The sequence below is a fragment of the Myxine glutinosa genome, chromosome 11, assembly GCF_964187855.1.
Source record: "Myxine glutinosa chromosome 11, kmMyxGlut1.1, whole genome shotgun sequence".
Lineage (NCBI taxonomy): Eukaryota > Metazoa > Chordata > Myxini > Myxiniformes > Myxinidae > Myxine > Myxine glutinosa.
Genome location: NC_136271.1, coordinates 125,434,789 through 125,453,010, shown reverse-complemented (window position 1 = coordinate 125,453,010; position 18,222 = coordinate 125,434,789). Strand labels below are relative to the sequence as shown.

The 18,222-nt window shown below is 45.1% G+C and overlaps 1 protein-coding gene across 1 annotated transcript in view; it reads right to left on the bottom strand.

Annotated features, from left to right (window-relative positions):
- The window catches only part of KCNH1 (potassium voltage-gated channel subfamily H member 1), a 728,543-nt gene that overhangs the window by 190,044 nt on the left and 520,277 nt on the right, over positions 1 to 18,222 (bottom strand). Inside the window, exon 9 of the mRNA XM_068131096.2 lies at positions 17,902 to 18,154. Within this exon, the coding sequence (XP_067987197.1) occupies positions 17,902 to 18,154 (253 nt within the window). The remainder of the gene's footprint in view (positions 1 to 17,901; positions 18,155 to 18,222) is intronic.

Genomic DNA, 18,222 nt, shown 5'->3' with positions numbered 1-18,222 from the left:
CTGCATGGAGGAGTGGGCAAAAATTTCTCCCAGTCGATGTCAGAGACTGGTAGACAGTTATAAGAAACGCCTACTTGAGGTTGTTTCTGCCAAAGGGGGCAATACCACCTATTAGAGACACGTAGAGCAGGAATTGCCCATTAACCGATTTAAATAACAATAACAAGCATTACGCCTAGGTCCCGCATCGGTGAAGTGATGTGAGTTGACAAAGTGGAAGATGCAGGAAACATGGAAGAGTCGATAATATTTGCGAGTGGGTTGGAGACACACCCACACACCAGATTAGAAGTTAGTAGTTCGTTTATTTTTCAAGATATTCTGCTCACAAGGTTCAGACATATATGGTGGTGGCCATCTTGGATTTTGATGTGGCGACCCAATTTTCAATAGCGTTCTCCCTTATGCCTAGATACAGTCGCGCACCAGATTAGAAGTGAGTAGTTGGTTTATTTTTCAAGATATTCCGCTCACAAGGTTCAGACATATATGGTGGTGGCCATCTTGGATTTTGACGCGGCGACCCAATTTTCAATGGTCTTCTTCCTTATGCGTAGATACACCCACACACTGGATTAGAAGTTAGTAGTTCATTTATTTTTCAAGATGTTCCGCTCACAAGGTTCAACACACACACACACACACAGACGGAGGGGAAAACCATAGTCCCCCTTTCGCTCCGCGGTGCGACGGGGGACAAAAACCAATCAAAAGCCAGTTCTGAGGACTGCCGATGGCACAGCAACCAGCTACACCACCACAGGGTCAGGCAGGCCGAAAAGCCACACCTTGAGGAGACACCATTGGTCAGGGTTATGATTGACAGTCAGACTGCGTCACGAAGGCGGACTGCGTCATGAAGGCGGACTGCGTGTTGAGTGGTGGAGAGCTGAGCCGGTGGTGTTGGCCTGCAGGGATTGGAGGAGAAGCACCGATGACATGAGAGGTTGGCCGAGAAAAGAAGGAGCTTCCGGACTTTGGTGGGAGACGGCCGTGCGCTGATATTTCTCTATTCAATGGGCTTCATCGCAGCGGCCGTGTTCTGAGACTTTGCTGGTGGACGTGAGGTAGAAGAGCCGCGGAAGGAGACCTGCAGTTTTCCAGGTGAGAACGACGCTGCTGGGCTGCAGCGTGACGAGTGGTGGCATAAAGAACAAGAGCACAGCGAGTCTTTCTTCGCGCCAAGGCGTGTTCCCGTGCACGGACCTCCAAGACCCGTTCGCAGACTGACGAGACCCCACGAGCCGATCTGAGATAAGTCACACTAAATAACCACACATCTTTATTTTATCCAACGTTGTTTTATACCTTTGTCTGGTGTGGAGGATCCCATAGGAATTTCGTCTTACCATCTTGCTTTTCTTGTTATCAGTGTTTTCTTTTAATAAATCCTTTTGTTATTTTTGTACATTTTAAAATCCGTTTTCGTGTGAGTTTTTTTTTTTTTGCAGGTTTGGGAACTGCCGGTGGACCACAGGTAAGACCCTTCATCCCTCCACTCCCCTTTCTTCCCCAGCGTATATTAAGTCCACATTTGATCAGTGCCTCGGAGTTAAAGCTTGCTCGACTATTCATTTCTGGGAAAGATTTTAATCGCCAGGAACGCGACAATATTATATCCACAAATATCACACACGCTCGCACGCACACACACAACAGAGGTGTTTACTTTCAGAACCGGTAGATCTCCTTCCATCTCCTGAAGCCCAAGGGGATAGCAGGCACCCATGTGTTGGGATAGGAGGCAAAAACAACTCGCGTGCATGCACACACACACATCCACACACCCACACACACACACGCACATACATAAATACATATACACACATATGAAGTTGGATATATCGAGTATCGAGACCTGGGAGGGCTCCGTTCCACCTTCTGAAAGCCGCCTTTGGAGATAACAACCAACGACACACACACAAGGAAGGACACTTCTCCTTTTAGCAACAGATGCAAAAATCTAATATAATTTCTCTTCCGCCTCAGGAATCATACAAACAAAAAATATTTATGACAGTGCTCACAGCTCTGTTGCTCCCAACTAATCCAGATACACAGTCCATCCACTGGTAGAGACCAATCGGGGGTTCGGATCGCAAACATCCATCCACTCGGACCTGGCACTGCCCCACACATGGTCGGTAGTTTGCAGTACGAACAGCTTCCTGTTCGGCGAGCTGAGAAGGTCCTCCAAGTCTTCCGTTGTGCAGAGGCACAACCCTTTATCTCAGGTCCTTTTCCAAGTATTTTCAGCTTATTTCAGAAGCTTTGTGAGCCATTTTAAGTAACAATCCATATCTGCCACTGACAACATACTTTATGATGCCTTCAACGCCGGCATTTCCTTGGGTCTCTGTGCATACACGCTGAGCATTCTGGGGCAGAATACGTCATTTTGAAAGTAGGATATTGTCAATTGCACAATCTGGAATGGAGCACGGGTGCACAACTATGATGGCATGGATGTATTATCATGATGATGATGTATATTATCATGATGATTATCATGGATGTATGTGATGTATTACATGGATGTATTAATGTGGTGACAATGTCATGGGAGAGAATGGTCATGTTAACAGCATGCAAGACCCACTCTCTGTTACGGAATTGCCGGAATACCAAAATTTTGACATGTCAAACATTGGAGAGCCATTCAATAAATACACTCCATACAAAACAGTGTAAAAGACGGACATTGCATTCAAAAATACTGTCTTCTGATTTGCAATTATATTGCGTCTCTATCGGGCACAATTAATCCCATCTTCTTGTGTTGTTGCCCTTTGGAGAGGTCTTTGGTCCAACTCTGTCAATAACCACATCTTCACAACACGGATTTTTAATGCAGGTCTTCACAATATGGATTTGTTTATATGCGTGGGAGTAAATGCGATGCTTATTTCTGGAACATGCATAAAACATGATGATACGTGGGTTTGAATGTGGCGCTTTGACCATGTCATGTGCAGAGGTGACATCTCCCGCCATCTAGTTCAAGTGAGCGCAATATCTGCACTAGTGTGGAAGCTTCTGCACCTGCAAGTGCAAAGGTGTCTCAAAGTCATTGGAGAAATCTTCTCATTGAAATGATGGAGAGGGTAGTGAGTGTGTGGATCAATGATCAAGTGAACAACAATGGCTCAGTGGTTGACGGCATGGCCAAATGAGAGAAAACGCGTAACCTATACGGACATGTGATCGCCAGTGAAGGCTCAGGAAGTGTGAGTGGATTTTCCTCTGAGGTTCATATATGTAGTAACAGAGTACCTACTCCCTGGGGGGGTGGGTCAAGTTTGCGAATCACTTGCTAAAAAAAATACAGTCTATGTTTTGCAAGAAGAACATAGATGTTTGCGTCATGTGCGCTTAAAAGGTTCAAGATGGTCTAAAAGTCCAAAGGGTACTTTGAAATAGTAGTTCGTATCTCAGGGGACGAAAGAGTCCAATCTCTCAAGGAGGTCCAAGTGGTATAAAGCTCTAAATGGTCCACGGTTCCAAGCTGTCTAGTCTGTCTGAATGGTGTAAGGCATCTAAATGGTGTTAAGGTCGAAGAGGTATAAAGGGACTTGAGGGGTGTAAATGTCTAAATGGTCTAGGGATCTAAAGAGTATGAAGGTATGAAGGATGAAGGGACCTAAAGGTGTCTAAAGTGTTGAAAGGGTCTTAAAGGTAAAAGGGTTTTGTCTGGGGGTATTTAAGGTCGAAGGGATCTTCAGGGTCTAAATGGTCTTTCAGATATTTGGGGTCTTCAGCGTCTAAAGGGTCTATAGAGTCGGAAGGTCTTCGGGGGTATTTGGGGTCTTAAAGGACTTCTGGGTTTTTCCGGTCTTCAGCATTTTAAAGTCTTAATGGTTTTGGGGTCTTAAGGGTCTTAAGAGTCTTTAGGGGTTAAAGCATCTTGGGGGTCTTTAAGGGTCTTCAAACGTCTAAGAGGCCTCAGCATTCTAAAGAGTCGAAAAGTACATTCCAATAGTATGTAATTAATAGACGTACGTGTTGTCAGGATGAAACTGATGTTCAAACAGTAACTAATTAATAGTGTTACGGGGTCCTCCCCTATCCCTTGGTCTCGGTAAACCTCCGAACCCCGAGAGGGTCCCCGGCAGAAAAATATGTTATCCTTTGTTGAAATTAATCAATAATGAAACTCTCAATGAAACCATCAAATGAAACAATCAAATCAATAATGAAACCACACCAAGGGTTATGAACAAATATTATATTAAAAGCACACCAAAAGCACCCTACAACAATGGGGGCAATCACCCCTGCAATCCAATCTTAAGATGTTACCCCAGCTCAGACTCACGGCACCCCCAGGGACTGAAGCAGAGCCCTTCTCAATGTCTCTAGCACACAACGGTGCTCCCGGCGTAGAGGTGATGGCGATGAGGCGGGAATGGAGATGTAGGTAAGGCGTGGACTGTCACGTGGTCCCAGCCAACCCCAATTGGCGGTGGAAAGAGGAATCCCCAAAGACGCTATCCAAACGTGCACCTACACCGTGCAGTCGCGAACCGCACCGTATTCTTCAAAGGCCGCTGTCGCGCACCCACATCCTCGGCAAACCACCGGATGCCTGGACCAGCGGACGCGACTAATGAAGGGTCCGCGAACGACACGCGAGGTCCCCAAAATGGCGGTATCTTCTTCCTCGGGTCGCAGCCGCCAGGCGAAGATTCTCCGGAATCTCCCCCCTGTACCTGGCTTCACAGGCTTTTCCACGACACCAGCGGTATCAACGATCGCACGAGATTCCTTTCCAGGACTCAAAGTTCCCTCTACATGGACGCTCGACCAAGCTGGGTGCGGAGCTGTTCCCCAAACGCCTCGTTTTTTCTCCGCCTTACGCGCTCTTCTTCCTCGCTCCCTTTTGTCTTCCGGGTCACCATCCGATTTCCGGCCACATTTTACCAGGAGCGCTTTTAAACCTTTTAACCACAATAACCCTTACTGAGAACCAACAATAAGAATAATACCAACAATAATTAGGGCCGAATCCATAACACTTCCCCCCCTCAAGAAAGAAAGTTTGAACACAGCGAAACTTTCTTTGTAGGCAAATTCTTGAAACCAACATAAGCATTCAATGTTTCCCCAAAAATAAAGCAACAACTTCAAACAACTTACAGAGATTTCCAAAGTTAATTCACTCTGGCCAAAGCATCAGCAATGACATTGTCCCTGCCCTTTACATGTTCAATTTCCAAGTTACCCCTGCAAAGCCAAACTCCATCTCCTCGACCTCTGATTTTTACTTTTAGTTTCTTTTGAAAGGTTAAGGGGTTGATCAAAAATCCAAAGTCAAGCAACTCGATAGCACTTTCTCTGGGAGGCCGAGCTGAGGACCAGATTCCATGGTGGTTGGGAGGTGAGGCCTGGACATTTTCACTACATGGACGCCTTTAGGAACGTGGAGTTCACGGTTAGTCCGTGTAGGAAAGTTCACTACATGGACGCCTTTAGGAACGTGGAGTTCACGGTTAATCCGTGTAGGAAAGTTCACTACATGGACGCCTTTAGGAACATGGCGTTCACGGTTAATCCGTGTCGGAATCTTGGCTCGGCTGCTCCGCAGCATTCAGTGCTTCCACTCTTTCTAACTTTCCTAACAATCACGGTTGGACCACTTGTCACTGTAGTCACATGAATGGCGGTCTCCTTCTCGGCCACTGCTCTGATAATCCTTCCTTCGGGAGCTGCCATAACACTGGAAGCCTCCATAATAATATCGATTGCGGCCACCACCACCACTACTCCATGGTCCTCCTCTGTAGCCCCCTCGACCCCGAGGAAATGACTTCCCTACTGTGATGGTCCGACCATCCAACTCCTTGCTATTCAGATCCTTTTCTGCAACTCTGGCATCCTTTGAGTTTTCAAACGTGACAAAGCCAAACCCTCTTGACTTTTGTGTTTCCCTGTCTTTTATCAGCAGCACTTCCAAAAGCGGTCCATATTTGCTGAAGGCAGACTCCAGAACCTCTTCCTTTGTTTTGAAGTTCAGTCCCCCTACAAAGAGCTTGCCAATATTGCCTCCATCCCTGACATGCGTGTGCCGACACTTAGTCTCTGGGTATTTCCTCTTCTCTTCAGGGCGCTTCCTACGAGGCTTTTCAGCAAACATCGGGTTACCAGAAACTTGGCCACCGGCCAAATCATTCCCGATAACAAAAGATACTCCTTCTACAGGAAGACTGGCTTGTAAACCGACGGTGACCGGTCCTGACACCAAATCGGACTCCAAATGGATGACATGAAGTGGAGCACTAACACAGCCACCAATCCCCTGTAAACGAACACTATCCCCAGTTGCCGTCTCCTCGGACAATGGCAAGATGCCTTCAAGCATTAAAGATTGATGTGCTCGTGTGTCCCTCAATATCCTAACAGGTCTCCGGTTAGTCGAGGCTCCATCCAGTGACAAAAAACCCTCTGAAATAAATGGTTGGTAACCCTTTTGAGGGCGATTTCTCACAATGGCCATTGCATTTGGAGTCGTACCAGTCGAACTCCGCTCCTGATTTTCCTTTCCCAGAGCATGACAGTTGGACATCAAGTGTCCAAGTTTATGGCAAAAAGTGCAAGTAGGCCCGGAGGAGAACCTCGTGGTCTGCCAAGGCATGGGGGCGGCGGTCTGCCCCGAGCCCCCCGGACGATAGGTCTATCTTGGAACCGCAGTCTTCTGATTTCTAGAAGTCGTGGTGTCAGAGTGGTCCTCATTTTCATCCTGAGGCCGCCCCCATGGATTTTCATTCTCCACCCCTGATGTACCATAGCTCCCCTGGCTAGGTCTGGGCGAGAAGTTCGGTTTGTGGAACCCCATCCTGTGTGTTAAGGCATAGTCATCTGCCATGGTTGCTGCCTCATACAACTTTGGTACTTTCCTTTCCTCCAGATGTACTTTAATGTCCTCGTGGACACACTGTTGGAATTCCTCCACCAGGATCAATTGTCGCAATAGTTCGAAGTCTTTCCCCACTCCTTTTGAATCACACCACCTATCAAACATGGTTTCTTTCAATCTGGCAAACTCCACATGGGTCTCACTCTCCCTCCTCCTGGCATTCCGGAATTTTTGCCGGTAAGCTTCCGGGACCAATTCATAGGCTTTGAGAATGTGTTTCTTCAATACCTCGTAATCTGCACATTGGTCAATCGGTAAAGCCGAATAAATCTCTTGAGCTTTACCCACCAGAACACTTTGCACTAGTATGGACCAGTACTCCTCAGGCCAGTTTAACAGTCGAGCCACTTTCTCAAAGTGTGGAAAAAACTTGGCTACCTCCTTTTCATTGAAGGGTGGAACCAGCCTCACATGTCTGCCAACATCCCAGGTGTTCTGACTAGGTGTCGAACCAGTCGGCATGGATGGTACCTCTCCCCGTTCTTTCATTACATCCAGCTCCTTGACTTTAATTTCCTGCTGAAGGGCCATTTCACGATCCCTTAACTCCCTTTTGGCTTTTCTCTCCTCTGTTTTTTTTCCTCTAACCTTTCCTGGAGTTCTCTTTCAACTCTCCTTTCCTCTGTTTTCTTCTCTTCTAACCTTTCCTGGAGTTCTCGTTCCACTCTACTTTCTTCTGCTTGTTTCTCTTCTCTTCTCTCTTCTGCTTTCCTTTCCTCTGCTTTTAATCTTTCCTGGAGTTCTCGTTCCTCTGCTTTTAATCTTTCCTGGAGTTCTCGTTCCACTCTCCTTTCCTCTGCTTTTTTGTCTTCTAACCTTTCCTGTTCTGCTCTTTCCGTTTCTGCTTTCCTTTCCTCTGCTTTTTCCCTTTCCTGGCTCTGTAATTGCATCTCCAGTTTCCGGAGCTCCACATTTTCTTGCTCTTCTGGTAACCAATCCCAGGCTACCTCTTCCCATGTTTCTAATCCCACCATAGATTGTATCACCACTGTCTGCAACTCTGCCTTCTTCATATTAGTTCGGACCTCCAAGCTAAAATGTTTGGCCAATTTCAAGAGGTCCGATTTTACTAATGCTCTGAACTGTGCTTCACTAGGGGTCACTGTAAACTTCTCTGCGTCACACTCCATGGTGACTACTGTTAACACCTGTTAACCTTCACACAAGAAATTAAAAAACAAAAAAAATTATTATTTTTTGTTTGTTTTTGGAAAAATTTGGGAATGTTGGAAAAAGTTCCAAATTTGGGAATTCTGGGAATGTTAGGGAATTCTTTCCCGGACTAAATTTAGGAAATTTTAGATCCCGGACGCAGACCCAATTTCGAGCCCACGAGTCAATTGGACGAGCCCCCAATTTCTGTTACGGGGTCCTCCCCTATCCCCTGGTCTCGGTAAACCTCCGAACCCCGAGAGGGTCCCCGGCAGAAAAATGTTATCCTTTGTTGAAATTAATCTATAATGAAACTCTCAATGAAACCATCAAATGAAACAATCAAATCAATAATGAAACCACACCAAGGGTTATGAACAAATATTATATTAAAAGCACACCAAAAGCATCCTACAACAATGGGGGCAATCACCCCTGCAATCCAATCTTAAGATGGTACCCCAGCTCAGACTCACGGCACCCCCAGCCCCTAGGGACTGAAGCAGAGCCCTTCTCAATGTCTCTAGCACACAACGGTGCTCCCGGCGTAGAGGCGATGGCAATGAGGCGGGAACGGAGATGTAGGTAAGGCGGGGACCGTCACGTGGTCCCAGCCAACCCCAATTGGCGGTGGAAAGAGGAATCCCTAAAGACGCTATTCAAACATGCACCTACACCGTGCAGTTGCGAACCGCACCGTATTCTTCAAAGGCCGCTGTCGCGCATCCACATCCTCGGCAAACCACCGGAGGGCTGGACCAGCAGACGTGACTAATCAAGGGTCCGCGAACGACACGCGAGTTCCCCGAAATGGCGGTATCTTCTTCCTCGGGTCGCAGCCGCTAGGCGAAGATTCTCTGGAATCTCCCCCCTGTACCTGGCTTCACAGGCTTTTCCACGACACCAGCAGTATCAACGATCGCACGAGATTCCTTTCCAGGACTCAAAGTTCCCTCTGCCTGGACGCTCGACCAAGCTGGGTGCGGAGCTGTTCCCCAAACGCCTCGTTTTTTCTCCGCCTTACGTGCTCTTCTTCCTCGCTCCCTTTTGCCTTCCGGGTCACCATCCGATTTCCGGCCACATTTTACCAGGAGCGCTTTTAAACCTTTTAACCACAATAACCCTTACTGAGAACCAACAATAAGAATAATACCAACAATAATTAGGGCCGAATCCGTAACAATAGACATATATAATATTTAAATTAACAGACAATTAAAGGTTGGGTTGACAATTTGCCAATACAAGGATTTGAAGGCCGATATAAGGCTGACTTGCTGCTCTGGTTAGCAGTGTAGCAGATGGCAATGCTTTATGCAGGGGGTGGTTCTGGAATTTTCTCTAACTGCAAATGAGCCTGAATGCCTATATATTCCATCATTGCAATCAGAGGAGTGATATAATTTGTATTTGGCTAATCCAATGTTTCCCACAGAATTTACTCTATTAATTCATATTCTAACAAGAAAGAGCAATCAGAGATTGCCGACCCTCACCAGGAGGTGTTTGTAAGATGTAATTTGTGGGGTGTTTTTGTGCATTCTTTCATTATTTTGTACAACCCCACTTTCATCAGACACGCGTGACACATGGCGTCCTCTTTATAAAACCGACTTCAGTATTGTATTTTAAATATATATATTTTTAATGTTGTCTTAGGGTAGAGTCTTAGGGTAGGATCCTCAGAGTCTTTTGGGTCTTCTGAGTCCTCAGGGCCTTTTGAGTCTTTGGGGTCCCCTGGTTCTTCATGGTATTTAAGGATCCTTAGGGTATGTTGGGGGTCTTGGTGGTCTTAATGGTCTTGAGGGTCTTGAGGGTCTTAAAGGTACTTCAAAGGTCCAATGGGTCTCAGCAGTCATGTCGAAAGTTACATTCTGATCGTACATAATTAATAGAGGTACGTATTAATAGACAGGATGCCACTGACTTCAAGCAGTACATAATTAATAGATATATTGAAAACTCACATGGCTGGAGAAGATGACATAGTAGAGTTTCTTCTTCTTCAAACAATAACAACGTCTGGCTGACAGACCGTAAGACCAATCATATTGAAACATTAAACACATGTTCCGCTTTACGACTACTACATTACTTTGAAGAATCACATCGATCAATGAAGCAGTTCAAGAAATAGAATTTTTAAAAGATTTTTGTTCAATCCAATATGGCCCCCACCCATGTAACATATGGATTATTCAAGGACAGCATGGCACACGCAAGGCCTGAGGAACATTTGTTTGAAGTTTCCGTTCGATCTGTTCAGCCGTTCTGGAGGAGTGGCTTTGTAAAGTTTTATTCTTCAAAAAATCATAGCCGCCAAACCATGGGACCTATGACATCATGGTCACGGAACTTTTTGTTTGTCATGGGTATGCAATCATGCATGTATCGTGTTGCCTCGATTTATTTAGCCATTTCGAAAAAAAGGGTTTTTGGTGTTTTTTATGCCTTTTGTGCAAAAACAAATAGGTCGGCCAAACCACATGACCGATGACATCATTGTTATTTTTTTTCTCCACCAATTTATCCCAAGTTGACGCTCAAGAAATTTCATCTGCATCAGATGAAGTTTTGTACTTATCGAATTATGACGTCATAATGGAGGCACCTATAATAATAATAATAATAATAATAATAATGCATTTATTTTATATAGCGCTTTTCAGGAAGCCCAAAGACGCTTTGACAGAGTGCAAAACATAATGCATAGCAAAACATAAAAACAATTGCAAAAAAAGAAGAATCAATAGGGAAATATTCAAAGCACAAAGGAGGGAGAAGGAGAGGAGATAGTCAGGGGTTAGATGCTGTGGGTTAAATGTTGAATGCAGTGTTGAACAGGTGGGTCTTGAGTGATGTTTTGAATGTGGTGAGTGAGGAGGAGTCTCTGATGGTGTAAGGTAGCGAGTTCCAGAGGGTGGGAGCAGCGATGGAGAAGGCCCTGTCCCCCCAGGATCTAAATTTGGTCCGGATGGGGGGGGGGGGGGGTCAGGAGGTTGGTACCAGCAGAGCGGAGGTTGCGGGTGGGAGTGTGTCTGGAGAGGAGGTCAGTCAGGTAGGATGGGGCCAGGTTATGGAGGGCTTTGTAGGTCAAGAGGAGGATTTTGTACTGGATTCTCTGGGAGATGGGGAGCCAGTGAAGCTTGTAAAGGACGGGGGTGATGTGGTCACGGGTCCGGGAATGGGTGAGTAGACGGGCAGCGGAGTTCTGAATGTATTGGAGTTTATTGGTGATTGTTGAGGGTGAACCATAAAGGAGGCTATTGCAGTAGTCCAGACGGGAAGTGATGAAGGCGTGGATGAGGGTTTCTGCAGCCACGGAGGAGAGGGATGGACGGAGACGGGCGATGTTTTTCAGGTGAAAGAAGGCTGTCTTTGTGATCTGTTTAGTGTATTTGTCGAAGGAGAGGGTTTGGTCAAAGATGATGCCAAGATTCCGGATGTGAGGGGAGGTGGATACTGGGAAACCGTCGATGTTGAGGGCAAAGTTATGGGTGGACTTGGTGAGCGTTTTTGGGCCAATGATGATTATTTCAGATTTATCACAGTTAAGTTTGAGGAAGTTGATTTGAAGCCAGGATTTTATTTCAGTGATGCAGTTTGTCAGGATAAAGTGGGTGGCGGTGGAGATGGACTTGGTGGAGATGAAAAGCTGGATGTCATCGGCGAAGCAGTGGAATTGGAGACCATGACGGCGGATTAAGTGACCGAGGGGGGACAGGTAAAGGATGAAGAGGAGGGGGCCAAGAACTGAACCTTGGGGGACACCTTGGGGGAGGGGAGCAGTGGGGGATTTGCAGTTATTGATGGAGATGAACTGACGTCTGTCAGAGAGGTATGATTTAATCCAAGAGAGGGCAGTGCCGGTAATGTTAAAGGTGGTTTCAAGTCGGGTGAGGAGGATGGTGTGATCGATGGTGTCAAAGGCGGCGCTGAGGTCGAGGAGGATGAGAATGTTGAGGTTGCCAGCGTCAGAGGAGAGGAGAAGGTCGTTGGTGATTTTGAGGAGAGCAGTTTCAGTACTGTGGTTGGAGCGGAATCCGGATTGGAATGTTTCATACAGACCTATGACATCATTAACATATTTTATTCCCCATGGAGAGTTCTTTACAATGAGCCATGTCTCAATTTTTTTGATGCAGCACTTTCGGAGAGATAGAGGTGCAAAGTTTTTCGTTTTTTTTCAAGATGGCGCCCCTACCACGTGACCTATGACATCATAACTATCATTAAAAATTCCAACAGGTACACCTATGGCTAAAATTTCCTTTCAATCGGATGAAAGGTTGCAGAGAAAAGCATACTTATTATGTGTGGACAGACATTCCTATTCAAATTTTAAGTCAATGGCATTAAAATTGAGGATTTTAGAAATTTGAAATGGTTATTGACCTTTGGCCTATGTTGACCTTAAAAATAGTTGGTGGTTGAATTCAGTTTGCTGATATGAAAATCTCATTCAAATTCCAAGTAAATCGAATGAAAATTGAGGATTTTAGGAATTCGAAAAAAGTGGTTGACCTGTGGCCTATGTTGACCGTTTGGCCTAAGCTGATCTCAAAAATAGTTTGTGGTTGAATTCAGTCAGCCGATATGGAGATCCGATTCAAATTTCAAGTCAATCGGATGAAAATTGAGGATTTCAGGAATTTGAAAAAAAGTGGTTGACCTTTGGCCTATGTCGACCTTTTGACCTCAAATATATATAGGATTTTGTCGGACCACGAACTCTACCATTTGGTGAAGTTTCATGAAGATCGGGTTAAAATTGTGACCTGTAGGCAAGTATAAGTGAGCGGACAAACAAACACACAAACCGGAGTGATCAACATTCTTGTCGAAATTTTTTTTACTCTCAACTCAAATTCAAGAAATTCAACTCAACAAAAATTCAACAAAAATACAAGTAACAAACAAAGGACTCAAATGAAATACCCTCTCCTCTGGCGAGGGTAAATATGTATATGCATAACCTCTACTAAAAAATTTATGTTGACATATTGTGGCACGTCCCCAAGTTTTCTGTGTCGTATCCTTCAATGTCATGTTGAGAAAAAAGAAACAAGCGCAATATCCCAAAAACTATCGCGACAATTACATTACAAAATTGCAAACCTGAAATGTCAAAAGTCGAAGGACTACGGTTACTTAAGCGGCTCGTGCCTGGTTACACGCGAAACAACCACAACATGAACGGAAAATGTTCCCCACGTTTTCACGAGCATTGACAATTTGTCTCCAAAAGGAGTTTCGATCACTGACAAGAAGGAAAACTATTTTCTATGCTAATTTGCCCCGGAATCATTATTGCATCCTTGACGTCGTGATTACCAATCGGGTAACCCAACCAGTGCATGGCTGTTGATCAATATTTATGCACTCTTTGCTGTTCGACTCAAACTGTTTTAAGCCTCGTCTCAGTGTAACAAATACACATCAAACTTATTCATCAAGTCGGCCGACAATTAAGGCAATTAGGATAACTATTACCCATATACAGGGCCTTCAGAAAGCGTTCACACCCCTTGACTTTTTCACATTTTGTTGTGTTACAGCCTGAATTTAAAACGGATTAAATTGAGATTTTTGTCTGATCGGCACATAATACATCCTAATGTCAAAGTTTTTTTTTTTTTTTTTTACAAAATAATTAAAAATTAAAAGCTGAAATGTCTTGAGAAATATCTTGAAATACAGAAATATCTAGCTTACATAAGTATTCAACCCCCTGAGTCAATACTTTGTATAAGCGCCTTTGGCAGCGATTACAGCTTCGAGTCATCTTTGGTACTAGGGCATGCCCGTACTATATCTATATCTAAAATTATATCCCCCCCCTCTATTTACATGAAATGGTTTGGTCCAAAGCGAACGGCTTCCGGAGTTTGGTAAAGAAATCGCCATCGCGTGCACAAACGCGCAGGAAAGCGAATGAATCGCAAATTCGTTTTTATTAGTTGTAAAACATAGTTTAACGCCAACATAGTTTGCAAACGTGAAATAAATGAATACGCTCTCAAATGTGCCATCCGAGGCAGAGTGTGCCCGCCACGTTCGGCACACGCGATCGTTCGCTGCTCTCTGATTGGTTGAATCGTTTTTTGGACATAGCTCGGTAAGTAATTGTCCGATTAATATGAAACCTTGAAAAGGCACATCCTCGGGTCCCCAGCAATATACCTGGCAAGTTAAAAGTATATCGGACCCGTGGTTGTCGAGAAACAGCGGTCACAGACAAACGTACAAACGTACAAACGTACAGACAGAGATTACTGGAATTATAGATAGATGTCTGTATCAGCCTTGCACATCTGGATTTGTGGAGTTTCTCACATTTTCCTTGCAGATTTGCTCAAGCTGTGTCAAGTTGGATGGGGAGCGTCGGTGAACAGCAATCTTCAAATCTTTCCACAAATTCTCAATGGGAGATTCAAGCCTGGGCTTTGGCCGGTGCCCTTAGAATATATCTATCTATATAAAGCAGTATAGTATGTTTGTTTGTTTGTTTGTCCTCTTATAACTCGAGAACTACTCATCGCAGAGCAAAACCAAAGGCATATTCGGAATCAGTACGTCTCAGAGCAACTACAGCACACCTTAAAATTTAAAAAACGTCGCGTTTTAAAATTATGACGTCATCAGCGTATTTCGTAACGTTAATTTTTCAACTTTGACGACAATGACTTCCGACTTCCGGGTTCGGAATGCGGGACCAATGCCATTTGACAGGGAATAAAACACTAAATGCGACATTCAATTGACGACAATGACTTCCGACTTGACTCCCCCCTCCCCCTCCCCTCCCCCTCCCCCTCTCCACTCCCCCCTCCCCCTCTTCTCCCCTCCCCCCCCCTCTTCTCCCCTCCCCCCCTCTTCTCCCCTCCCCACCCTCTCCTCCCCTCCCCCCCCCATTCCCCTCCCCTCCCCTCCCTCCCCCCTCCCCCTCCCCCTCTCCCTCCCCCTCCCCTCCCCCTCCCCCTCCCCTCCCCCCGTCCACTCCCCCCTCCCCTCCCCCTCCCCCCTTGCCCCTCCCCATTCCCCCTCCCATCCCTCCCCCTCCCCGTCCCCCTCCACATCCCCCCCTCTTCTCCCCTCTCCTCCTCCCCCTCCCCCCTCTTCTCCCCTCCCCCCTCTTCTCCCCTCCCCCCCTCTTCTCCCCTCCCCACCCTCTCCTCCCCTCCCCCCCATTCCCCTCCCCTCCCCTTCCTCCTCCCCTCCCTCCCCCCGCCCAGCAATGCCGGGTACTTCTGCTAGTATATATATATATCTGGCCAAAATATTTTGGTAACCACATATGTGTTTCTTCGGTTTGCAGTGGAACAAAACAAAAAAAGCTGAAAAAATTACTAAATCTTATCTTATTCCGCACAGAAATCATTAAATGGACATTCCACACACAGACAATAAATCATTAAATTCCACACAGACAATATTATTGGCACCTTTTCTTTTTTTTTCTTTTTTTATATATACAGGATCAAGGCTCGTGAAAGAGATAAAACCTTTGAGAAGAAGAACCTTTGAGAAGTTGTTAGAAATAATTAGATTTCAAGCAGGTGGTTCTCCTTTACTTTGGAATTGAACTCACCTGTGGTGATTTGCAGGTGCCTGCAATATAAAAATCACTCATTCAACCAGTTTGAATAGAGAAAAGGAGTCATTCTGCTGTTTTGTGTCACTGTGTGTACCGCAATGAGCATGGAGAAAAGAAAGAAAACCAGAGAATTGTCTGAGGAGGTTAGACACCAGATTGTAGCCATGCATGGACAACCTCAAGGCTACATGTCTATCTCCAGAGACCTTGATGTTCCTGTGTCCACCATACGCAATGTTATCACCATCAGGAAGTTTAAGGCCCATGGCGCTGTAGCCAACCTCCCTGGACATGGCCACAAGAGAAAACTTGATATAAGATTGTAGCATTGTTCAAATGGTGGAGAAAGCACCTCGATCAACTGCCAAACAGATTCAAGCTGACCTTCAGACACAAGGTACGACAGTTTCAACTCACACCATCCGTCACAAACTCAATGAAAGGGGTTCTATGGTACGAGACCCTGGGGGACCCCACTGCTAAGAGAGGCATAAGAAAGCCAGACTGGAGTTTTCCAAAACACACCTGAACAAGCCAAAATCCTTCTGGGAGAATGTCATGTGGACAGATGAGACCAAATTAGAGCTTTTTTGGTAAAGCACATCATCTCTATGTTTACAGAAAACAAAATGAAACCGTCAAAGAAAAGAACACCTTCCCTTCAGTCAAACATGGAGGAAGTTCAGTGATGTTTTGGGGTTACTGTGCTGCCTCTGGCAATGTGTGCCTTGAATGTGTGCATGGCATCATGAAATCAGGAGATCACCAAGGCATTTTGGAGCGCAATGTTCAACCCAGTGTCAGAAAGCTGGGTCTCTGTCGAATGTCATGGGTCTTGCAGTAGAACAACGACCCCAAACACACTTCAAGAAAACACCCAGGAATGGTTCAAGACAAAACACTGGACTGTTCTGAAGTGGCCAGCAATGAGTCCAGATCTAATTCCCATTGAACACCTGTGGGGAGATCTGAAAACAGCAGTTGGGAGAAGGCACCCTTAAAATCTGGGAGAACTGGAGCAGTTTGCACAAGAAGAGTGGGCAAACCTGCCAGTAGAGAAGTGTAGGAAGCTCATTCATGGCTATAGGAAGCGCTTGACTGCAGTTATTTTGTCCAAAGGCCGTGATGTTGATGTGCTACCAAATATCAAGTCTCGTGTCAATAATTTTGTCAATGCCATTTCTTTTTATTTTCTGATTTAAAAGGATATACAGTATTAGGTTCTGAATTAAAATAAAGGTTCTATAATATTAACAGTGAAATAAAGAATTGTGGAGACCAAATACTTTTGTCAATTTCAACTTATTTTCCAGAAAATTGTGAGTTATTTTAAAAAAGTGCAAGGGTGGCAATATTTTTGGCCACGACTATATATATATATATATATATATATATATATATATATATAGAAAGTTTACACCCCCTTTCAAGTTTTTCACGTTTTGTTGCCTTATAGCCTTGAATTAAAATGCATCAAATCAGGCTTTTTCCACCTTCATTTACAGTGTACCTCAACATTTAGGGGAGGCATTGATGTTTGTTTAGATACTCCTGTTAAATCACCTCCTCTCCATCTAAAGACGCTTTGGGGGGTTTTAACGTCCACCAGATACTGCTGGCTGATGGGACACCGGATTAGTGTCCATCCGAGGGACGGCACACAGCTTTGTTACAGCAGCAATCTCGATAGGTTAAAGGTAGGCACACAACCTCTGAGTACACCCTATCAGTCCTGTCAGGACATTAAAATACTTTGACATTGATTATATTTATAACATCATTCGACCGTTTTTTTGTCGAAAAAAATCAATGTTTAAGGCATTTGATTTTACTTGCATCTTGCACTTGCATTTTAAGCTAAATTAAAGTTGTCGTTCATTACACAGCATAATAAAAGAGTAACGCACTTACATAGGAAACACATAGGAAACATACAGAAACAGAATAGATGTATATGGGGTTTTTGTTTTCTTGGAGGGATTGTGGTCAAGGTTCATGGAGGAGCAGGAAGATTGAAAGAATGTGAGAGCTGAAAACAGACAGCAAAATGACATGGCTTGGACAGATACTGACACATGTATTTGTCACACACAGCAAGATGGATTACAAACAGATGGAGGATACAATGGAGGACGGAGGAGGGGTAGGCAGGAGGAACGGGAGTGAGTCGGGATCAAAATCTGCATTTAGTAATCACAAGAAATAGAGATGTCGTGAGACCGCACATGCAAATGCTTACCCAAAATGGCCACAACCTCATCGTCCTGTACGACTTCGAGAGATCCAGCCACGACAAAGCACAACATGTCAATACTTTCTCCAGCGTGGTAGATGAGGTCCCCTGGAGCACAGTGAACCGTTTCGAACTCGACTGCGAGAGCGCGCAAGCAACCGTCGCTCGCCAAGCGAAACGCTGGGTGGTCCTTGAAGACCCGCCTGTTGAGGTGGACGCAGATGTCTGCCCTCATGTCTTTGGGACAAATCTGGAGCACCTGCCCGCGCCGGAGAGCCAAAAGCCAGAACACGCATTGTTCATCTGGCGTCAACATACACGAACCTC